At 43.4% G+C, this 24,676-nt stretch overlaps 1 protein-coding gene across 6 annotated transcripts in view; it reads left to right on the top strand.

The window, feature by feature from the left end:
* RUNX2 (RUNX family transcription factor 2) overlaps positions 1-24,676 on the top strand; it is a 314,495-nt gene that overhangs the window by 80,386 nt on the left and 209,433 nt on the right. For 5 of the 6 annotated variants that reach the window (XM_033864134.2, XM_073810667.1, XM_033864132.2 and 2 more), the window contains exons 3-5: positions 6,697-7,058; positions 15,705-15,861; positions 21,598-21,702. In XM_033864134.2, the coding sequence (XP_033720025.2) occupies positions 6,697-7,058; positions 15,705-15,861; positions 21,598-21,702 (624 nt within the window). Of the gene's footprint in view, positions 1-6,678; positions 7,059-15,704; positions 15,862-21,597; positions 21,703-24,676 lie in introns of those variants that run through there. The other variant, XM_019949876.3, reaches the window with a different exon arrangement.

Below are 24,676 nucleotides of genomic sequence, written 5' to 3'. Positions count from 1 at the left end.
GGCTAGATGGGAAAAAGAAAGTGCTTTCTCTGAGAAAAGTCTAGTTCAGGAAATCCTGGGGGCAAACACTGGAGGAAGAGTTTCTGAATATGAAATACAGAGGAATAAAACACTTAGGATGGTGACCCAGCACTGGCATCCCCTAGGATTGCAGCTAAGAGAACCAGGTTGGATTACTGCTGTTCTGTTTTTTTTTCCCTCTTCTATTTTTTCTGCCTTTCTAGTTGGTAATTCAAATTTCTCAGACTGAGCAAATGCTGGTTTTGTACTTTGTTATTTGGACTAAGACTACTATGATTTATGTTTCTCACCCTGAAGGCAAGTTGGAGAGAGCAGACAAATGGTTCAGGCCACCGTCCCAAAGTCTAGAGTGAAACTGTAGAACCGTGGGCAGTGGGATTAGAATTGGATAGCAACCTGCCTTGGTGCCTTGAAAGTAAAATGCAAGAACATCAATAAAGAATGGTTAAATTACTACAGAAGTTAAATTATTACTTCCTTTTAGGGTGTTCTTAGATGCTTCATCACAGACATTTGTAAACTTTTACATATAATATTGCACTACTTCTCGCAGATCACTGCCACCCACATAGGACAATTACCAACACCAAAATACCAAAGGGCTGATTTAAGAAGATGAGTTTTATTTCTCTGACTCCTGGGTAATAAATGAGATTTTTAGAAATTATATTGGTCGCCTGAGGTAAAAACGGTGTCATGTAGTAAGTTGATATTACCGTCAAACACATGTGCCACTCTAGTCAGCGTCGTTCCTGAAGTACAATTAGACAGGTGCTCCGTCAATGTGGAAATGATATGGCGAGCGTCAGCCTTTTTATGACAGTGCTGTACTCTCTTATAAATACCTGAAAATGGTCCATGGGAATGCTAACTGGAACAACAAGGAAAGGTTTATGATGCTAAGCCCTCTAACTACAGACATTCATCTCTTGTTACAGCCATGCAAATTATTATAGGTCCATTGACAAAGGGAAACATTGAGAGAGCTTACAACAAATCATACAGTATTGAACTGTATAAAAAATTAAAATGAAAAAAATACGTCAGAAAGTTTTGGGATCACTTAAGTTATTAAGCTAACCATCTTAAAAGTATATATAGGACTTGTGAAAATCTTGTATACCAGAAAATTCTTGGTAAGCTCATTTACGTTTCTTGTGTAATCATTTGTAGAGCACATGGAATAAACCTGTGCAAGCCATACGTATTTTTTTTCATGTTCAGACTACATGGAAGTTTCTTTACTCTTTTCTCATCTATGCAGTTAATGTGCTCTCACTGTGAAGGATAATGGAAGATGCTGACATATAGAGATGTGTAAGACAACAGTACTTAAAGAGCTCATGCAAACGCACTAACTTCTCATTCTCTGATTTTCATTTTGGTCCATCTAAAATGATTAAGTGAAAAATACTAGTCTAACTGATTAACATTTTATACAGAAAAGAATAAGTTAAAGGAAAGAATTTTCACTTTTAAAGAACCAATTTGGACCTTATAAACACTCCATCCTTCCATCTTCTGAAATAGCTACTTCTTTCTGCTGATCCATTCCACCAGAATCCTGCATCATTTTCTCTTCAGGGCAGGGATTGGCAAACTTTTTCTGTTTAGAAAAAACCCAGATATTAAATATTTTAGGCTTTGCAGACCATGCAGTCCTTTTCACAACTACACAATTCTGCTGTCTTAGGCAAAGGCAGCTACAGACAATGCATAATTAAATGAATAAAGCCGTGTTCCAATAGAACTTTGTGGACACTGACATTTGAATTTACATCAGATTCATGTGTCATGAATATTATTCTTCTCTTAATTTTTTCCCAACTATTTGAAAATGCAAAAACCATCCTTAACTTGTGGGTTATACAAAAATAGGCATCAGGCGAGATTCGGCCTGTGGGCTGTAGTGTGACAACACCTGGTCTACTGGCAGTGCTACTTCTACAAGGGCTGGGTGACTTCCACTCAATTACGGTTCAAAGGAAAACTCTCTAAAGATGGTTCTATTTATAAAGTTTTCCCATACAACCATTCAAAACTTTAGCAATCATCAATATGTCCATTATATTTTACTGCACGTCTGAAAGGTTGTCCCACTTTATTAGCTGGCCCATCGAAATCTGTTTTACAATTTCACAGTGACTTTTTCATTTTTCATGAAGAAAAAAGTATATATAAAATAATTTAGTGGTTAGAAGATGAAACCTGAATGAAAGAAGCACGGATTCTGGTCTTGGTTTTGGGAGTTCAGTTCTTTGACTTGATAAATAACTTGACCATCTCACATCTCATTTTCTTTGTCTGGAAAGTCAGAATTTCCAGGTGTTGTTACTAAACAGTTATATTAAACGTTAAAGGAGATGGAGGGGAAAATTAATGCTTATACTTTCCGGAATAGGCACATGTTCAGAAAAACGTGTGTGTGCGTGTGCGTGTTTTAATGTCATAACATACAACAGAAAAGAGGCATGCTTCTGAAGAGAAATCTTTTGGGTGATTTGTTCTGAACATTTCAGGGTAGAAAAAAAAAATCTAAGCCCAAGAGTGAGATCATACAAACTATAGCACAAAATACACACATGTAAAATTTCACAGTTTCCCTCTGTGCCTACTATTACCGGGAGAGGTTCAGTTTAGGGGTCTGTAAAAATGTTTTCTTCCTTTAAGTATAACACTCTGAGCCAAGACATCATCAGTTCCAGGCTCAGTCAGCTCCAGCTGAAAGTGTGAATGTTCAGCAAGAGGATATTTTTGAAAGGAGACTGAAAATCCGCTGTGCCAGGTACCTGAAACGTTGTTAGGGTATTCGGTGGAAAATTTCATTTCCCCATTATAAATAACTGTAGGATATTTTAAGGAATCCAAGACTAGTAACTTCCAAGAGTTGCTTATATTAGCTCCACTGAAATGTGAAATGGAGGGAGGATGTCCAAGGATGGCTATAAAGCTGAATTACCGGATATGATTAATTAAAATAAATAATTCACCATTGATTAAATAGCCCTTAAAATCCCCAGTCAAAGCACCCAAACACTGAGGCCTGCATATTTTGCTATCCACCAAGTAAAACAAAGAACGGACAAAACAGCAATGGAGAAAGAAAGAGGAAGGAAAAGCCCCCATGATGGTTACTTAAGTTCAACTGCCCTAGAAGTTCTTATTCAAAAAAGCCCGTCTGGTCGCCCATATTTGAAATATTGACTGTTACTGAGCAACACATTTTCTGGTAATTCCCGGTTCTGTGGATTTCCAGGGAGAAGGACAACTCCAAAGAAGGCGGCATAACACCGACTTATGGTAGTTACTGAATTTTTATCTCCCTTTGACCACAGAAATAATCAGCTTCCGGTAACTTCTCTCCTCCTTTGCAGCCCCTACACGTTCAAAAACGCAACAAAAAAAGTCAGAGATCTTTGATAGACTGAGGTGCAATGCGCCCGTAATAAAACTGTCTCGTTAAAAGGCAAAAAAAAAAAAAAAAAAAAGCCTTATGTGTGAGTTGTGTATGTGTATTTATGTGTCAGTGTGGGGATGTGTGAGGCGTGTGTGCTCCGGTGCATGTGACTAAGTGGGGGGGCGGGGGTGTAAGGTAGGAAACTAACGCAGGCAGTCTGGTCTCTCTCTCTCTTTTTTTTTTTTTTTGGAAGGGTAAGCCTGGCTTCCCTTGGCTGGTCGGCCGCGTGAGGTTCGGAAGACGCGACCCTGGCGCGCGCCGGCAGCGCGGCAGTGCCCGGGGTTAGAGCTCTCCCCTGTGACCGAAAAGATAATTAAAAATCACAGGCGCAGGAGACAGCTCCGTTCCTCGCTGCGCATCAAGTCCGTCGGGATAAGTGGGTCCTCCTCGCATGCCGGGGGCGCCCGGGCTCCGAGGCCAGTGGGCCGCGGCGAGGAGTAGGTTGGGCAGGGGGTGTCCCAGCGGGTGATGCAGAATGAGTCATCCAGGGTGGCAGGCGGTCGTGGGAAGGCCGAGGAGGCGGGAGGGGCGCGGCGAGGAGGCTCGCGTCTGCGGGGGGATTTCTGGGGAGAGGCGGGAACGTGGGGGAGAAAACTGGGGAAGGGAAAGCCGGACGAGGGACGCGTGGAGTTGTGGATGGGGAAAGGGAAGGTAAAACTAAAGCCCCAAAGAGGAAAGAGCAATGTCCCCTGGACCGCATCCTTACCCCCGCGAGGGCGCTCGCCGAGCCACCCCGCCCCACCTCCGCTCGCACGGCTGGAGGCCCCTCAGTCGAGGGAGCATCTATTTAGAGGGCAATCCTGGTCCCCAAGCCACTCAACTACAGCTCTCCAAGTTCATCTTGCGCTTGAAATAGGCTCCAGAGACCTTGACAGACACCAGGTCTCCTCTTCCGCGCCCCCCACGCTCTCCAGGCCCCTTCAAAGGCGCAGACCCCCAAGTGCCCGCTGGGCTAGAGGAAGCGACGCTTTAAAAAGCGGGAGAGTCGTGGCAGGTCGCTACCGGGGTGAGAGAGGCGTTTGCGCTGAGCAATAAAAATGCCGATTAATGGGTACGTGGATTGATTTAAGTAAGATGGGGGCGGGGGGCGATGAGTGATGACTCAACTATGTTTCTTCCTGAATACTCCGAAGAGGAGGCACTGTAACTTCATTTCTTTTATAAAATCACTTATTACTGTCTAGTGTCAGCTACGCTGTTAGGAATCTTTGAAACTTTGGCAACTGATGATTCTTTTTGCAGACAAGTTTTCAAGCTTTGCGAGGTTTAAAGGAGATTGACAGCAAGGAACGTAGCAGTACACTACGAGGAGGGGAAACGGCCCGGTGCCCCCTTCTTAGGGGTGCAATAGCCTCAAGCGGATTTCCCGGTTTCTGCGGGCGCCCCACATTGTTTTGTTTTGAAGGCTCAGAGTTTGAGGCTGGTCGGAGACACCCACGTGCTTCTGACTCTCATCAGCGTAATGATCGCCTTAGCCAGAGTCGTGTCTATATAAACCACAAAAACCTAATCATTAGAAATCCCAGCCTCCAAAAACCACATTTTAGGTAAAACTGCCGTTTTTTCCTGCGCTCCTTCATCCTCTGGACCACAACTTTTTTGGGGATCCAAAGTCGCTTTTTAAACCCACATTGGGAAATAAATACATAAATAAATAGCCATTGAAGCATTTTAAATATTTTATTTTGTAGTTTTATTTTTTTTCCCCGGGAGTGGTGGGGGAGAAAGTTAAGACATTAGACCTAGTTTTAGATGCAAAATAGACAATAAAAGATTGAGATTCATGGAAAACTGCTGGGGTTTTCCCCCAGCGAGGGTTTTTGCAACTTACTTTAATCATCAAGCTGACAGTTTTCCAGTCCTTAAAAAACTCACCCTTGTTCTCTAGGAACGACAAGTCTGAATATAGAAGAAAAGTGTCCAGCCACCCACTTGAGTTTCTGAAAAGTATTTTGACAAGTGTCCCCTCCATCCCAATTTTTTGTGTCACTTAAGTCTAAAACAAAAACAAAACAAAACAAAAAAACCCCACCCAAACCCTGCAAAATCTTTTTTTCCCTCGGGAGCCGCTCCGGCAGAGGTGGAGGGGGGGTAGGGTGGGGGAAGGGTGAAGAGAGCTGAGAAGTCAGCACAGACGCTCAAGAATTTTCCTTCCTCCTCTCCTGAAGTTACAACGAAAAATAACGACAGTCAGATCAGCCGGCGGCTCTCTGGCGTCTCAGCTTCAACCTCCTCCGACCAAGAGGGGGTTCCTTGTCTTGGGGGGAGGAGGCGAGAAGCAAGAGGACGCGACCAGGCGAGATCCCCGTAGACCGGGGCCGCCTCTCTCGGCTTCCGAAGCTGCGCGCGGCGCCCCGGGGGCTCCTTCTCGCGGCCGGCGGGCGGCGGCAGCGGCTGCGATTCGCAGGCTCGAGATCCGTTGCCCCGAGATCCGCTGCCCGCGACTTACCTCCTGGCACCTCGAAGCACAAGGGTCAGGGGTGCTTTGCAAAGAGCAGGAGAGAGTGGATGCGAGGAGGTGGCGGTGAGAGGGCGAGAAGAGGAGAAGGGAAAGGAAGGAGCCGAGCCGGGGAGCCGGGCTGGCAGCCGCCGCGGGAGGAATCTGAGTGTGCAGCCGGCGCGGGGGGAGCGGCGGCCGCCGCGGAGGAGGCGGCGGCGGCGGCAGCGGCGCGGGCGGGCGGGCGGCGGCGCGGACGCCTGCAGCTGGGCAGCAGCGCGCGGCGCGGAGCGGCGGTGGCGGGCAGCGCGCGGCGATGCTGGCCTCGGGGCTGGACTGCTGAACCCACTCGGCCCCACCGCCGGACTCGAACTGGGAGGGGGCGCCAGCGCACCCAGGACGCGGTGCCCCACGGGACCCCACTACAAGCTGCTGCAAACTGAAGCCTCCCGCCTCCCCGGGCCAAACACATCCCGGTGCCCGTTCGCAGCTGCCACCCCGGGTGTTCCAAAGGCTCCGGCAAGATCTGCGCCTCCCGGGTCTCCCCACCCGCCAACCCGATTGCTCCGCACCGCCACCTCTGGCTCCCGTCAGACTCCGCCCGGCAGTCGGCTTCATCGAACTTGATTTCTCACCTCCTCAGCCCCATCACCTCCAGCCCCTTTCCCCCGTCTCGCCTCCACCCCCCCAATTTCCTCCTCCTCGCCCCTCATTTCCACCCTCCTCCCCCTCCCCCGGCCACTTCGCTAACTTGTGGCTGTTGTGATGCGTATTCCCGTAGATCCGAGCACCAGCCGGCGCTTCAGCCCCCCCTCCAGCAGCCTGCAGCCCGGCAAGATGAGCGACGTGAGCCCGGTGGTGGCTGCGCAACAGCAGCAGCAGCAGCAACAGCAGCAGCAGCAGCAGCAACAGCAGCAGCAGCAACAGCAGCAGCAGCAGCAGCAGGAGGCGGCGGCGGCGGCAGCGGCGGCGGCGGCGGCGGCCGCGGTGCCCCGGTTGCGGCCGCCGCACGACAACCGCACCATGGTGGAGATCATCGCTGACCACCCGGCTGAACTCGTCCGCACCGACAGCCCCAACTTCCTGTGCTCCGTGCTGCCCTCGCACTGGCGTTGCAACAAGACCCTGCCCGTGGCCTTCAAGGTAAGAAGCTGCGGCCGCCCCCCGCTCCCCGCCCCCGGCCGGGCGCCGCTGGACCTGCCCGCCGGCGTTTCCAAGCCCACAGGGGCCAGGCCCCTGACTCGGACGGCCTCCAAGGCTCCTACCTCGGTGGCTCTGACCCGAGGGACCCCCGTGTGGCCCTCTTCCTCCGGATCCCACAGCGGGCTCGGGGCTTAGTGACCCCGCGCAGATCCTTCCCTCTCCCACCTGTGCCCGTAGCCACCACTTCAGCCCTTGTCCCCTTTATCCGTTCATCACCCCTGGAGCCTTCCGGCCAACTTCCCGACCCACTCCTCTGAGCGGTCTCCCCTCCCCCAGGAGCCCCCAGGTGCCCACTCTCGGCGGCGCCGCCGGGACGTGCTCCACCCCGCCCCCACTCCCCAGGAGCGAGGATCCCCGGCGTTCTCCCCCGAGACTCCCGCGTCCCCTTCCCCGGCATCCCGGCCGGGCCCGCACCGCGGGCCGCCGCGCCGCCCCTCCCCTGAATTCCGCGCTCTTCCCTTCCCAACCGAACGCCCTCCGCCCGTCTCGGCGCCCCCTTCTCTGACCCGCTTGCGCCTCGGCGGCTCCGGCCCCTCCCGGACTCGGGGGCCGGTGTTGGTGGGGTGCCGGCGCCGGGCGTTTGCGCCCGGGGCGGGGCGCCGCGTGCCGGCTGCTGGCTGCGGCGCGTGGGCCGCATTATCAGTATCCGAGAGGGTCCCGGGCGAACCTAGGGACTCAGGGAGCCAGTGAGGGGCAGACAGGACGGGGGCGTTTTCTCCGTCTGCAGACCCGCGCCCCTTCCCGCTACCGGGAGGAAGGCGGGGCTGCAGGGGTCGCCGCGCGCCCGGAGGCGGGGGAGTCCGGGAGTCCCCGGCGCCGGACCCTCAAGTGCAAGGCGGCGCGGGCCAGTGGAGGGGGCGGGGGCTCCGGCCGACTCTTCCACCCGGACCCGCTCCCCGCCTCGCTGCGCCCGGGAGGGAGAAGGGAAACCTGTGAAATGCCTTCGGCTCGCCCGCCTTGAAAACTGAGGTGATATTGTGCGATTCGCCTTATTCTTACTTTTAAGGACTCAGACCCCAAAGGTCCCTCCCGTTTCTGAGAGGTCGTGGGAGGCTCGGGCCCGTGGCCTGGGCGCCGAGGGAGTGACTCCCGGGCTGGAGAGCGCCCTGCGCGCTCCTCGCGGCCTCCTCCGCCCTCCCGGCCCGTTAGTTTGAGGGCGGGTCTCAGCAGCCGGAGTCGCGGGCAGCGGCTCCGCAGGTTGAGGGTGTAGGGTCCGGAGTCTCTCCGTAAGGCAATCGGGATCCCTCGGGCAGCCCTCGTCCCCTCGCGGAGCCCGCAGGGCCGGGAGCGTCCCAGGTTGCTGGGGAGATGGGGTCCCGGGCCGTGCTCCCTCTCTGGACTAGGCGCCTGGGATGGAGGGGGCGGTGAGCCAGACAGGGACGAGAGCGCTCCCAGGAAGATGCTTCCGGCCCTGTTTAGCCTCTGAACCCGCGAAGGTGGGCCTGGGTCCCCTGGGTTCTGGGATTGTGGAGAGCAGGGTTAGCCAGGCCTTGGGGGGAGGGGGGGAAGAGAAGAATCCTGCCAGTTCCTCCCTTGTGGACCCTGGGGCCAAACTCCCACGGGCCACTGGCAGTTCCCGGTTGTTGACCACCCCCTCCCCACGCGCACCAATTCAGATTCCGTGCGTGGGTGGCGTGGAAAGAAAGAGGAGTCCAGGTCAGTTAGAGCTGGTTATCTCGCTATGTCTTGTATCAGAACAGAAATCGAACGAATTGTTATGGAAAGGGGATGTTGCATTCTGGGGCAAGTTTCATTTTGTAGCTGGCTCAAGAAATGTGTGTGTTTTAACCGTCCCATTTCTCCTTTTATAAACCACCCATTTTGTAGGTTAAGCTTTTCTTCCTTGAAATATGAAAAACTCAGAGTATAGGCGAATCGTAGAATTCGGATTTTCACATGAGAGATATCTTTTACAATTCATCCTCCAAGGGCCCAGAATTTTCTAATTGGCTTTATGTGAGAGCGGAAATTTGCTTCCACGCCCCCCCTCAAACCCTTAAGACACAAACAAACAAACAAAAAAAACACTGGATGAAAACAGCAAATAATACAAATAAATAGATATTTTATATATAAAGTGCCACAAGTTAGGGTATGAAAAAATTAAGGATAGGTGCCTACATTTTTAAAAGATGTCATTTAGATGTCTGATGTTCTACATTCCGTTTGTCCTGCTAAACATGTTTAAGGTATAACTGTCTTGAACTATACTCTTACATATATGGTGCTGAATTGATTCTGAGCATTAATATTTTGGATAGAAAGGATGTTTTTGGCATAAAGATATAATACAATTTAGTTAAAGCTATTCTCAGATAATCTGGCTATCTTCAGGTTTTCTCACTACCACCCTTTTAAAATTATTTTAAAAATAAATTGCTTTCTCTGCCATTCATCATATTTATTTTTAATTACAGATTGTTTACTTTTAACCAGTAAACAAGACCATAGATAACACACAGCCATATTAAACTGAATGTTTTAATTCATATTAATTGAAAGTTAAATTGAGTTAACCAAAAACTTGACTTTCATGTTTTCCCACCCCACTACCTGTGTTTAACAAAATTCAAATAGCGGGCGACAGCTGAGAGCCACTCAGTATAGAAGTTTTGTCTCTGTTGAAAACACGTGTAGGTATTTGGAACATCCAGATTTTGACAATAATTTTTTTGTTTTCATCTGAATGTTAGTAAAAACAACCTCTTTTTACCTTACTTTCAAGATAAAAGCCTGTGAGCTGTAGACTTTCTAGACTCTTGCAACATAATCAAATACATGTGCAAAGAAGAAGTAATATGAAGAAGTCTCAGTTTTAAAAGTGGTGACAGCAATTTGGCTGTCATATTTAGAGCTATGTACACAGTAAATTATAGTGTTGTTGGGTAGATAGCAGACAGGTAAATATATTTAACACAGGACTTAATTGTTGAGAAGTCTGGTATTCGAATCAATATAATATTTATTGAGCTCATATTTTATGTCCGTGACACTGAGCTCGGCAAGGTAGAGAATCAGAAATGCATTCAGTAGACTGTGTTGTGATACGTTAACTTAAAACAGCACTTCAGAATGATATTGGCAATGTATTGTATTAAGACATGTCATGTATTAGAGCTGTTCATCTGATCTTGTTTTAGGATTATACGAAAGTAGTTAATTCATTTATACTCTGACATGTAAAAGTGCAAAAACAACTTGTATACTTTAAAATACACCAAGCTGTTTATTAGCGTTATATTTTTAACAAAGTTCTGCAGTTTTGAAATGTTCAGTGCTCCCAGGTGTCAAGGAAATGGAAATAAATATTTTTAACCTTTCTCTCAGGTGTATCTCACTGAAAGCTTAAAATAGTTAAGGCATACTATTAGAAGATCCTAGGCCCTTTCTGTCCTAGGTAATTGTAGTGATGAAAAAGCAATACGCAAATTCAGCTCATTAGTTAATGGTCAGGTAGAAATAGTGGAGAGAACATGTTAGCCCTGTATCCAGTAGCACCCTTGTAAGTTAGGGGTCTGTCAGCATTTCCACCCTGAAGCCTGGTGTTCAGGGTTCATAACTCAGCTGCTTTAAATAGCTTCAAGCTGAAACACTATGCAGAAAATTTAAGTCCAGATGTATATTTTAAAGCTAAAAGTAGTGTAAGACTATTGCACTGTTTTAAGTTAGCAAACGCTGGACTATCTATTTACCAGTATCATATGTTTTTCTGGCAATGTTAAAGAAAAAAAACACAGTTTTAGATATATGATCTATTGCTCATAGTTAATTCTGCGTGTTTAATGATACCTTTCAGTATTTGTCATAAGTAGGGTTTCAAAATGATGGAGCAATTCCTATTTGAAAATAATTTTTCAACGTCATTGGCCATTTTTCTCTTCATAAGCAAGTATGCAGCTAATAACTATTTGACATAATGAGTTGTAGTTCCTTACATGTTTAATGATCAGATTTTATGTTTGTGTCTTTTTGAATGTAATTTTACCTAAACAAACAGGTTATTAAACCTGTTAAAACTTTGCTAAACCTACTGTGAGTTGCTGTGCAAAATTATGTAAATCGTAATAGATCTCAAGTTATGTAAAGACAGACACGTTTTTGTGTTATGCCTTTAAATGCAATAAAAATAAAGTTAAAAATTTTAGGATTGAGTATATAAAACTTACTGGTAAGGTAATGGAAACAAATAATTTTAGATGGAAAATAAACACTCAGAAATTTTAGAAAACTTATATTTGAAAACAGGCATGGTAAAATATCGTTCATTATTTTCTCCCCATTGGCATTGCTGTTTGTATCCTTTCAAAATTCCAGAATATCCATTGTTAGATGATCTAAACCAGCTTGATACATGGCTCATAAGTTTCTGGCTTAAATTGAAGTAATTTCCGTCAAATTTCTCTTTGACATGTATTTTAAAAATTATGAAATGATATTTTATATTGTATTTCCTCTTTTCTCTACAATTCAACCAGGTTTTTCTAAATTCTAAGTTAGATTCTAAGAAGTAACTGTAATATTTGTGAAACTTTTTGATAGTTAAAGTTATCTTTAAATAATTATCATAGAAATAAAACTTTTCCTTTTTGCAATTACTCCCTTACCTCTCTTTGTATTCCGAAGAAAGATTTGATAAGATTCTATCTTGAAAAATAATTATATTTCAGTTTTGCTGCAAGTGCAATGTGCCCAGTGATATTGGTCTGTAAGAGTAATTGATTAGCGAAGACTAGACTTCTGTACGTGGAAATGTCATAGGCAATTTAAATTTCCATATAATAAGACCACAAAAACAATTTTAAGGGCCTGAGTTAATTCTCTGTTGTTCCTCTTTCAGAGTAACTCACAGATTTAGTCGTAGGGAGTCTCATAAAAATTTTCAATAGCGTTTCTAGAGTTAAATATTCTTTTACTTTATTTTGCACAAGCTCCGTATCATGTGATTTAAATGCTAGTTATAATGAGGTGTGCTAAATAAAGGAACTTCTTTCTCTATTCTAAAATGTCAGGACACAAAATTACTTCCCTCTTCCCCATGAAGTTTCTTGAATTTGTAGATTTTATATGTTAAAAGCACCTAGAAAAGTAACTGTCAAGTTTTCGTCACAAATTATTCTTTGCAGAACAACTTTTTGTATTGGGTAGTGTGGAAACAAATTTTAATGCGTGCTAACTCCTAACTAGTTAAAGGGCGATTTTTGACTACTCTCTACCCCTTAAAGTGTTTTCCATTGCTTGGGTTTGGTACAGATGAAATGTGTAAAAATTTCTTGATTCTTTTGGTTTTCTTTTAGATAAACACAGTCGAGAATCTCCAAGGGAAACTTTTTAGCTTCAGAGATCTACTTTTTGTTTAAACCCTCAGACATATAATTACACTTCTGATTGATATAAAGTCACATACATTACTTCTTACCCCCCTTTTTTCCTCAGAAAAACATTAGGCAATCTGCTTTGGTAGAGTGAATAGCAGAAAGAACCAATATATTTAGCCATTAAAATAGAATTCAGCCATAACAGGAAAAGTTGTCACTATATCTTGTTAGTTAGCAATTTTTTTTTTCCGGGCCAAGTTGTAAGCCTCATAGAAGACTCACACATTTTGTGATGACCTATTTGTTTTGTTATTAAATGTAATGCATAAAACATACCAATATTTAATATTTAATTATACTGCTTAAGCAAAGAAAAATGGATTTATGTATCTCACGCTTAGGGATCTTTTCTTTTGTATTTTCCCATATTGAATCAATTTTCCTTTTCTTCTAACTAAAAAAAATCCATTATGTTAAAAATATGCAGTAAAATAATAATGTCCCAGAGCTCTTAAAAATCTTTATATTGGGACAGATTTCTTCACTTTTTTTAGATGAAATTTAGCCAGCCTGGAGTGAAACCCATCAGCAGTCCTCCTGTATCTCTCAACAACACCAAAAAACATCTCAGGACATGAAGTAAAGAATTACATATTCAATTGAACCCTTTAAGGAAGCTTATAAGTAAAAGCCTGTGTTTAGCACACAGCTGACTTGGAACAGAAGTTAGCCTGCTCATCTTACAAAAAGTACATGATTATAATCGTACTCTATACTTATATAGTATCTTCTACATTTTACAGACTTTAAGAAAACGATTTCCAATTTATATTGGAAAACGGTAGTTTCAGGAGATGAAGTTACTTGAGATCATAGCAGATGTGTAACAGAGGTGGGGGAGAAGTGGGGCCTCTTGATTTTTGGTGCATTAATTCTCTTCTAAACAGTACAACTTTTCTACCTTCATTAGTGCACTTACTGGTTCCATATTTACTTTGACATAGAAAGCCTCACAGCAGGTGTTAAAACACAATATGCTGAGCGTAAAAAATGTCAAACATTCAGATGAATACTGGCAGACAGTCAGTTTTTTCAGTATTTCAGTATTTTTCAAATGTGCACAGTTTTGGCCTTGTGAATTCAAAAAGTTGAAAAGTACATTGCCCCTATCAGGGGTGTACAGCGTTACCTGTGTTCAGCAGCCACTTGAGGCCCTAGGTCAAGTATGCAGGAAGGAAGTCATGTTCTCAAGGGATTTACCCTTGACCTGGGAGACTTCTCAGATTGAATAGAGTAACCGTATATTCCGGGTAAAGGATAGTGGGCATGAGTCCCTCTCTTCTGGGATGGAAAAAGTTGTCAGAAAACTGGTTTGGAGCAAGGGCATATTGCTGCTAGCTGGGGATGCTGACTCAACCTTTAACTGGTTCTCTCATGGACTGTTGGCAGTGGGAAGTGGTGCTCTTTGTGGAGCTCTTTCATTTATTTATTTCAAAAATATTTATCAAACACTTACTCTGTGCCAGGCACTGTTTTGGGAGCTGGGTGTATAGTGGTGAACAAGACAGATGAAGGCCCTTGCCTTGTGTAATTTCTAGTCTAATATAATCTGGGCTCCTAAGAGGGAGTCTCATAGCTTTGGGCTAGCCTATCAAGGAGCAGATGGGTCATTCCTATACATACTTTGAAATGAGGATCATTTGAGTCCAGTGGGATGCTCAGGAAGTGGTTTCTGTAATTTAAGGACGGCTTTAAGGTTTTAAACTGAATAACAAAGTGCTAAAGAAGGAATGGAACAGCCTAAGAGAACAGTAAGGGTGAAAAAAATATTGACACGTTTGTTTGTTTGGTTGTTTCCCTGGCTTGAGCAGAGGGTATAGTGGAGGGGTGCTAGGGTAGGGTTCAAGGGTGAGGGAAATGCAGCTCCAAAGCGTAGTGATAATGTCTGTTTCATCGCATTGTAAAGAATCTGCTTTAATGAGAGTTACGTACAAATTGTATTGGGAGCATGGAATTAAATGCTTTGGTTTGCCTTATGGACATCTTGACAAAAGAGGGAGTAGCAGAAGGATGAGGGTAATATTTGCCAGACAGGCAAGCACACATGGATATTGTCATTGGAGGGTAGTGGGGCTACTGTAGCCAGAGCTGTGGCTTAGTCACCACATGGGCATCTGGAAGCCGAACGAGCAAGAGATGGAACTCATCTGAATACTATAGGATCCTGGAAGTTAGTTGAGAGAAAGGATGTTATCAAGGAGCAAGGCCTTAATTCATGGATTGAGAATAGTGTGTTTTATATATGACAGCAAAGACTCTGCGCCGGCCTTCCCTTCCGGGCTCCATGTTAATCAGAGGCACCAATTTGCAAGTTAGCCGACCCTGGAGTGTGATCCATGCCTTGCAGCGGTGAAAATGTTTATTAGACTGAAAGACTGATTATTCTGGATCCTGACTTCCCAAGTTAATCGGCTGCAGGTTAATTGTTGAAGATTAAGGAGGCAAGCGTGTCATTCCAAGATGGCAGATGGGACAAGACAGAAGTTTGGCTACGGGTGTATTTTCTGTCTATACCAGTCATTTGTCGGTGGTCATTTTCAGCCTCTTATATATCTTTATCCTGTACCTAGACTTTAGGCTTCTTGATGGCTTTGTATATTCCATGGGTCCCACTGCAGAGTGGGCATTCCGTAGTTCTTTGCAGTGTGATTGAAAGCTGAATATCTAGCTCAAAGTAAGGAGATGAAATGTAGTTCTGGATACCACACTACATTTAGTCTTCCCTGTAGTCAGTAACTGTAAGATTTCCCCTAAATATCTTCTCCCATAAAGCTGACCAGACTTCCTTTTTTTTTTTTTTTTGGCCTGTGATCTGGATGAGACCACACCTCAGGGCGCTCCAGGCTGCAGACAGGCGGTGCCTTACTATGTACGATGCAATCTGCAGATGGGCCATCAGCTTTCCTTCTGTGGCATAATTCCTATGGACAACTTAACATGGGGATTTAATAAAAATGTACATGCATTCTGTGAAGAATCCAACAACAAATGAAGGAAACTTTTGCCTGCCTTTGGAATGGGTGGACCCTGAAACACTGGTCTCTTTGAAGTGGCATCCGAACGCATATGCAGATGCCTCATTCCTGTCTGCCATTACGGGACTAGAGCACTAAGTCCTGATAAGATGCATCATTTACCATGCGACTATAGTCTCAGTTTTTAAGCTTTTCTGATGTGCCATTATTGTTGCTGTGTTTCCTGTTTTACGTAGGTGGTAGCCCTCGGAGAGGTACCAGATGGGACTGTGGTTACCGTCATGGCGGGTAATGATGAAAATTATTCTGCTGAGCTCCGAAATGCCTCTGCTGTTATGAAAAACCAAGTAGCAAGGTTCAACGATCTGAGATTTGTGGGCCGGAGTGGACGAGGTAGGTCTCTGATTTTTAATATGGATAATGGAATAAACACATTAGGATCCTCTGATGAAATGTAGGCCTGTCTGTATTCAAATCAGTACCTTCTACCGAATAGAATTACTAAAGGTTTTCTTTAAATACGTCCAGATGAGGTTGAGTGTTTTAGTGAGTACTCAGGCCTTTTTCATTTGTTTTATGATATTGAAAATTCAAACAGTGTTTTCAGAAGAACCAGTTCCTAATTTCACTGGGTGTGAGCATATAAGGTGGAGGGAGGAACAGTTGGAGGTTCAAGTTCTGAGTTACAGGAGCCAAGTAACAGTACATTCAGTGGCAAAGGGCAAAGAAAAGGGAATGCATTGGATCAATTTCCTGATAATATCAGTTTTGCTCGAAGTTGTAGCAAGGACAGCAAGCATAATGTTCTTCACTTATCACATATGTTTCCTCTGTAGGATTTAATTTACTTCTATAAGAACCTATTTAAAAATCATGGTTTTTTACAGAAGGCTTTTCATTCGAATAAGTGAATAAGGTGTTACTTATGTTAGTATGACTGTGTAGATGAAAGATCAGGACTCTAAATATTCGTACATTATTTAAGAGTTTCCACCATCCACACCCCCATTCAACTATTAGGAATCCATCAAAAGATCATAAAACAGAAAATAATCCCTTTTAGGGTTTTTATAGCTGTTTTATAAATGCGGTTAATGTTCTTAAAGTCTCAGAGAAAACCAATATTTGGCTTTTATTTACTTATTCTATAGAGAGACTTTTAATCGTCATTCATTAGAAGCATTATGTTCCTTTATTTATTGATTGAATCTAATATTTCCATGTTAAGTATTTCGATGAGAAGAGAGAAAATAGACCACTTTAGGACTGGGGTGAAATAAATTATAAAGACCTATGGGGTGACTTCAACCCAGGTTTGAATTAGGAAATAAGAAGCATCAATTTTTAAACCATGTCCAATAATTGGCCTTTAGTTTGGATCAGATGTCAAACTATTACCATTGTAAAAACTTGATAAGGGAAGTTCAGGCAAGGCTGTTTCCGATGAGTAGTTTTAGTGTACTTTCTAGGAACAGGGCCAAGAAGTTGTACTTTTTAACTTAAAAAAAAAATGATGCATGCTAATGAGATACTGTTACTGAAAGGTTTGAAATAAAATGAGGCTCAGAACCTCTGGTAGAATCAAAACTCAAGGGGTTATCTCAGCATCAGGTTTAGTTCACTTTCATTAAAAGAAAAAAAAAGACGCATTCTGTCTCACTGTTGACTGATGAGGTGTGAAGTGTGTATGTGTGTGTATTCATTTTTTTTTCTCAGTTACTGGTGCAGGTCCACAGTACAATTAAAATTTCTTTTTTCTAGTAAGAATCAAGAAAAATTTGAACACGATGATGTACCTGTATGCTCTGAGTTGCATCTTTCTCCTTATGTAATATTACTTTGTTTTGAACTAGAGTAATGCATTTTAGTATTTAAAAGACTGGGCGCTATACTTCATTTTACAGATAAAAACTAGTGTTTTCATTTATCTTGCTTTTGTATTATATAGATGCTCTATAACTTTTCTCTGATCAATTTGAGTAGAAACTATGGCAAAGTGATAGTGTACTTTGTAAACCCTCAACATATTTATTTAAGAAACTTCAAAGAGAAACAAAGGGTGTGCACTGTTTTACTATATTGGCTTTCTGAGTTTTGGCTGGTTTCCCAAATAGCAATTTTTATATTTAAAAAAAAAAGACAGACTTAACTGCTTGCAGACTTTTCACGCATGGAAGATGAAGAAAGCTTCTTTTGATGAAGTGTAATTATGTCCAAACAGAGCTGACCCCCTCCCCCTATATTTCTTATGATCTTAACTGAAGAAAGTAGGATTTTTCCTTTGAAGCAGCCGGGACTTGGTGGAGGATCTGAAATGCTACAGTTTGCTGCCAGAGGCAGGATGGAGAAATTGGTCCAGACTTGTCTTCGAGACTTAGATTGGGGGTGGGGGGAGCGGGTGGAGAGAGAAAGAAAAATTGATTTATCACTAATAATAGATTTTTATATCATGACATTAACATTATATGAAAGGAAACAGTAATATCAAGCTGAAATGAAGAGGAAAAAAGGACAGAGAATACTGACAAGAGATACCACTCTTTGAAAAAAAAATGGGTCAGTTCTTCAGTGGCAGGAAACCCTTTAACCTGCCCGTGTACCTGACCTGCTTTCTAACAGACTTTTTCCAGCTTCCTCTTTGATTTTCACACTTCTACATTTCTCTCAGGTTTTTAAGTGTGGGTCAACGTGCTGCTACCATTGTATTTTTTCCCCAGCTATTTAAATTTTCTATTTCAGTAGCATTAAAAAATAAAAAAACACCAAGTTCCTCAAATGGTACAATTTTTTTCACTGGTAGAAATATAAACTCTCAGAAATTGCAAAGCAGTTTTTGATTTATAAGGGAGTCACATCACTATTTACTCTGGCATTATGGGTTATCCAGTGACCACAACTTTTATGAAGTACTTTGGAATAAAAGTAGAGCATCGGTGAAACTTGCATTAAGTGAGGAGTGGCTTATATTTTTAAATTGTCTTTTCCTTTTTTCTCCTTTATATTTTAAACAGAAGTATTTAAAGTGACTTTGGTCCTTACGTTTTCTTGGTGTGTTTCCTCGCTTTTGACATCAAGCATGTTGCTTTTAATTTACAAGCACTTCTAAGCACCTGCAGTGTACAGAGCATAGTACTTGTCAATTTAGGATACAATCCCTGCTTATAATCTTAACTTTCCCGACAATTTCTGACAGCCCCTTGGGCTAGGTTGGAATTGTCTTTCAATGACAGTTCCTATGTGTATCTCAGAAAATATATGACTTGAGGACACACTGCAGAACTAGTTCCTAGATGAAGCCAAGGATGCTACAATTAGTTGTCTAATGAGCGCTAGCTCCTTAAGAGCCTGCATTTTTATCGCTTATTATGGAAAGTAATAAACAATGGGATTTGGAATTTTTTTTTTAATTTAAGGAAGTCATGAATATACATATAAACATTTGACTTACGAAATGTATCACTGTTTATAGGGGGAAGAACAAATTACCTAGTTGGGTGGAAGTTTCTTGAACGTTACGTTCGTGTTCCTTCTGAAGGGGCAATGAGAAGTGGAAGGAACCTCCTTGGTTTTTGTTTTAGTTGTTAAAGTACATCTTGATCCTTAGGATTGGATTTTAGGAGACTGCCGTCGGACTCAAATACTTGTTTCCTTTCCCCCAAACCCACCTCTTTTTAAAAGAGGTCTTTATAGAAAACTGGTTCTGTTTTGAACATTTAGATGCTTTATCTTGGAGGGTGAATTTTATATTTGGCTTTTGTTCCTACCTAAGGTGTTCCTCTGAATTTGGGAGAAGCATCGATGCCTTTTAATATCCTAAGTGCGTTGTAAAAGTCTCAAACAGCAATGCTGTTAGAACCGGTTTATATAAACTCATGGGCAGTGTCTCTAGCAGGTTGAGATGCGTACATCCTTGATTTATGAAGATTTGTGCCACAGATGACAAGTGTCTTCCAAGCACTGCCCTCAAAGCCACTGTTAGAAATGCGATCCTGACTCACAGACGGTTGATCCAACCCAGAAGGGATCTTTTTACGGTTTAATGCAAATTAACTTTCAATCTAGGGGTTCAGCCCATTCACTCCTCCAGAACTTCCCATTGTTTTAAGGTCCTGATCTGAATCCAGTGGCCTCCTATTCAACGTTCTAATCTCCATTTCTGTAGACTTTCAGTTTTCTGTGACTAGTTTAGACTCCTGGCTGCCTTATTCTTCTGGTTAGTCTTAATGTTTATAATAAATCCTCTGTTCCCCAACCAGACAATTAAATTACTTAAATCCATGTAACATTCAATATATAATAATGAAATACGATGTATCAGTGACACTTTAAGAATAGATGATTTCATCATTCTGGCTGACATACTGCATTAGTGGATTTATATTTGCTTCTTGGTCTGATAGAGCTATTTGGGACACATGTCACAATAAATTACCTATTAATTTCTAAAAATGTTCTCTGACAAAGTTAAAAGGAAGAGCATTAATTTTAGGGTCTGGAAGACCTGGGTTCAGGTTCTGATTTTTTTCCACTTATTAGTTGTGTGGTTAAATTACCAATACTCTCTCTGGGCTTCGGTTTCCTCATTTGTGAAGTGGGGGTGATAAACCTTACTGGGTAGTATTAAATGAGATAATGTCTATGAAGCGACTGGCACTTAATAGGTTTCTAATCAATATTCATTTTCCCTGTACCCCCTCCCCCTGCATCTCTCTCTTTCCTATTTTTTTTTTTTCTCGGCCAAAGTATAGCCAAAGAGACTTAAAGCTATATATACAGAGTAACAAATGATATGTGTCTTAAACATTTTTTAGGAACTTACGTGGTCTGGGTTGAAAAGAAAACCCATTCACTAGACTTGACAGCCAAAGACCTGTTCCACATTAAGCCTTGTATATAACCTGTTCCATATTAAGCTTTGAAAAGATTGCATTAAACTTTGCATTGCTACATATTGTTTAAGATTTGTGTTTTGATTTCATAGCCTCTGCTTTCAGTAAAGGGAAAAACAGTCTCTGACCAAAAAACAAAGCAAAACGAAATGAGCTTTTTAAAGATCTGTCCCAGGAGCAGGCTAAATGAATGCTCTGGCCTGAGATTGCTGAATGTTTTATTGAGTCACTGCTTCACGCCCACCTCTTCCTGTCTTGTAACAGTTTGCAGTTTTGACTATCTGACATGACTAACCGTTGCAAATCTAACTGATTACAACTGTCAGTGAGTCTGGGTAACAGAGTCTGGTATCTTCTTCTGGAGAAAGCAAACATCCAAATCTGCTCCTAAACTCCCCCCCCATCACCCCCCCCCCCCCACCCCGCGCCGTCTTCCCCCCAACCTCTGTTCATCACCTTTAGTTCATTAATTTGAAACATCAGATGTAATATTTCGATGAAGTACACCCTCCTCTAAAAGCAAGTATTCATATTTACATTGGGAGGTGTCATGTATATTCAGCCAAAAATAAGTCACTGTCAGGGAGTCATTTCAAGATTGCTGCTGAGTGAGGATGTATGTTAAGGAAGGGGTGGGCAGGGAGGAAAAAAACTTTGTTCCAGTAATGATGAAATCATCATACCACAGGCACATTAAGGCCAGGACGGGAGACACTGGCTCCTGTTAAAATGATTCCCATAAGAACCTTCCTCTTTCATCTTCTCACTGTAGTGCAGTTAAGCAAATGAAATGCTAAAGCCATGTGAAGTCAATAGCATAATCAACAGTGATTTACTATTGTTCTCTCACGGGGTCATGACCTAATCCTAAATAAAGACTTCTAAAATTTTCTGCTTGGATGTGTTCCTGATGTTGGAGAAAACTGAAGGGAAAGAGAACCCTCTTCAAGAGGTCCAGTTTTTGTTTTCATTACGGCTCTCGCTACTGAACCGCTGTTTGGAATTGGAGCCTCCTTGCACAGGACTGCCGTGAAGATGATGATCTTAGCACTCAGTGAGCCTGGCAACTCCCTGAGGTGGCCATCAGAGGGTTTCTCATTAGAATAAGGAGTCCTGACCCTTGTTGTTTTGTTCCCTCTTCAGCGATGCTTAAATGCAGTTTGGACATCTGTACTGCTATTTTTGTCATCAGTACTGTCTTTTTATATTCACTGTTGATTTTCCCCTTTTCTATCTGCAGGCAAGAGTTTCACCTTGACCATAACTGTCTTCACAAATCCTCCTCAAGTCGCCACCTACCACAGAGCTATTAAAGTTACAGTGGATGGACCCCGGGAACCCAGAAGTAAGTGCTTGCCTTCCTACTGGAAATGGGAATAGAGTTTACAGAGACCCTGTGAGGAATTTATCCCAAATAAGTTAGTGCTACTTTCACATAGTTTCTTTGCCAAGTTTGCTATCTGCATATCTTTTTATGAGGGACAATTAGGAGAACTTCACAGTTAGTAGAAAATCAAATTACACTTTTCACCTTTGCCGCAAAATTGCTAAGCCCTACATAACTGTGACTTTCCGTCGCTGTAATTTTTTACTAAAAATTCTGTTCATCCACTGGGCACAATAGACAAGGCAGAACAGATCCACGAGAGCTGAGGAAGAAAACAATACATTGAAAAATCCTGAGCTTAGTCAAAAAGCATTTGCGTGTGTTTCCCATGGTCTAAGAATGTGTTTTAACTTTTTACACTCAGTTCCCTTTATAAAGAGCACACCGCTTAATTACAAAGAATTTATTTGCAAAGGATAACTTGCTTGATTGTTACAACACTGTTGTTTGGTCTTGTTCTAGTAATTGCCACAGGTAGTTTCTTTAACAGAGTCAGGCCAGGTTTAAATCCACCTTGATTTATTTGTCTCCTGAGACATCTAGAAGGTTGAACCAGCATCATTTTAAGGCAGTGCACACGATCCATTTGGGCTAATATCATTTTCCTCCTGAACCTAAATTAAAACAGGTTTGCCTTCCCTGCCCCGCCCCCATAACTAATTTGAACATACTCACCAGAGCAGTATTTAAATATATTTAAGGATTAAAGACTATTTGATATATACAACATTAAAAATTCTATGCCAGTGGAAACATCATACAGAACTCTGCCTTTGATGAGTGAATTCATTGGAGGCCTAGCCATTGTGTTTGGAGAGTTTAATTTGGTTTGTGGTGGAGGGACCGCTGGCAGAAATATTTGTTATATAACAATACACCTACCTGGGCAGTGAGAGTGGCATAGCTCTTCTTCCCCTAAAACCGAGAGCAAAGGGCTGGTGAAGTTTTGCCTCTACCCCTGGCAGCCTGTCCTTGAGCGGCGGGAACACGTGTTGCCTTCCGCTCCTCTGGCCGCTGTTTCATCTCACGAAGGCTGACTGCTTGCCTGAACTAGGGAGGTTTCCTGCCTCAAAAACCAGTCTTTGAGGTTTTTCTTTTCTCCGCCTTTCATGTGTACGGCGTTCTTCTAGATTTTCCAACGTTGGGAGTGCTGGACCTGTCTGCTCAGTTTGAGAATGTCCCGTTAGGCTGTGGCCGCACACACGTCTCTGGTCGCCCCAAGTCTCTGGTTGTCAGGGCTAGTGGTCAATGCAGTGCAGGTGAATCGATCAGCGCAGGGCCGTCTGGCCTGGTTTGGGGTTTTGTCTGACTTTTCTGGACTGCCATCCATCTGGGACGATGCCTTAGGATGGAAGACATCTTCTAGCATTTAATCTAATTAGCCCCTGCGTTCCTGGAAAGGCAGGGACATCCCTCTTAGTAATGCATAAAGCAGGGTGGTAGTCTTTTAACATTTAACACGACTAATACTTGTCTTGTAAAGATGTTTCCTGCTGATCTCAGCTGCTTTTCTCAGTTCTTGGAAAAACCATCATTGTGTGTGTGTATATGTTTGTGTGCGTGTGTGTGTCCAGATGTTCACGGGTTGGTGCTCAGAGTTGATGGTTGGGAGAGGAAGCGGGGAAAGGTGGGTGCTGCCTCATTCTGAAAGTGGTGACAAAAGGGAGGAACAATAGCTCTGGGAAAGTCACTTCTCTTTCAAGCGAGGGTAGTATTACCTCATTCCCAAGAGGTTGTTGGAAGAATTAATAGTTGCTAGGTTCACTGCCCTGTGAAGGCAGAGAAGTGCTCTGAAAGCAATGAGGGTCACGGGTGGAGGGGGCGGCTGGTACTTGTGTGACCTGGGTGCTGCTGAGGGTAGGAGGGGGAAGCAGATACAGAGGTCGAGTGGCAGACCACCACCCTAGGTCAGCCTGAGTAACATTGCTCATGATCCAGAAATATCTGTGGAAATGTGATGTCATTTGTCTGACGTCACAAGGTGACTGGTCAAACTCAGTGTCTGGATGTAACGAAGGGTCTGGCATCAGTAACATTTTAATCCTACAACCTGGGTTCTCTGTACTGGATTATTTCCTTCTGCCCTGCTCTTGGCCATCTGGGCACTGAATGTTTGTAAGTATAGCTCTCATCTCAATATTGTTCTTTAATTTTGAGACTCCCAGGTGTGGAAAATGCCCAGGATTTTCAACTTCCTTCAACTGTGAGTATGATAGGATTTTGACTGGTTTTCGTGTATGTGATGGTAAATGGAGAATCCTCTAGAACATGGGTTGGCAAACTTTTTCTGTAAAGTGCCAGATAGTAAATGATTTCAACCCTTTGGGCCATACGATCTCTGTCACAGGTATTCAGCTCTGCCAGTGTAACTCAAAAGCAGCCTTCGGGCTTCCCTGGTGGCGCAGTGGTTGAGAGTCCGCCTGCCGATGCAGGGGACACGGGTTCGTGCCCCGGTCCGGGAAGATCCCACATGCCGCGGAGCGGCTGGACCCGTGAGCCGTGGCCGCTGAGCCTGTGCATCCGGGGCCTGTGCTCTGCAACGGGAGAGGCCACAACAGTGAAAGGCCCACGTACCGCAGAAAAAAAAAAAAAAAAAAAAGCAGCCTTCACCAATACATAGATGGTTATGGCTGTGTTTCAATAAAACTTTACTTACAAAAACAGGTGGTGGGTGAGATTTGACACACAAGTTGTGGTTTGCCAATCACTGCTCTAGACTTCAAAGTGGCTTATTTTTTCGACCGTTAACAGAGAAGGACTTCAGAAAAAGGCTTTCCTCAGGGGAGAAAAAAAGACAATGAATGCAATTGTTTTAGCATCTTCTCCCACAAAATTTTAATTCTTTAAGTAGTGGTTGTCATCGAAAGAATGTACACCTGTGTATTGCTGCAGTGATTTGAAGGGGTCGAGTGTTTCGTGCTCTTGATTTCTG

This window comes from Tursiops truncatus, chromosome 10, assembly GCF_011762595.2.
Source record: "Tursiops truncatus isolate mTurTru1 chromosome 10, mTurTru1.mat.Y, whole genome shotgun sequence".
Classification (NCBI taxonomy): domain Eukaryota; kingdom Metazoa; phylum Chordata; class Mammalia; order Artiodactyla; family Delphinidae; genus Tursiops; species Tursiops truncatus.
The sequence above is the reverse complement of the archived record's forward strand: the minus strand, read 5'-3'. Positions and strand labels throughout refer to the sequence as shown.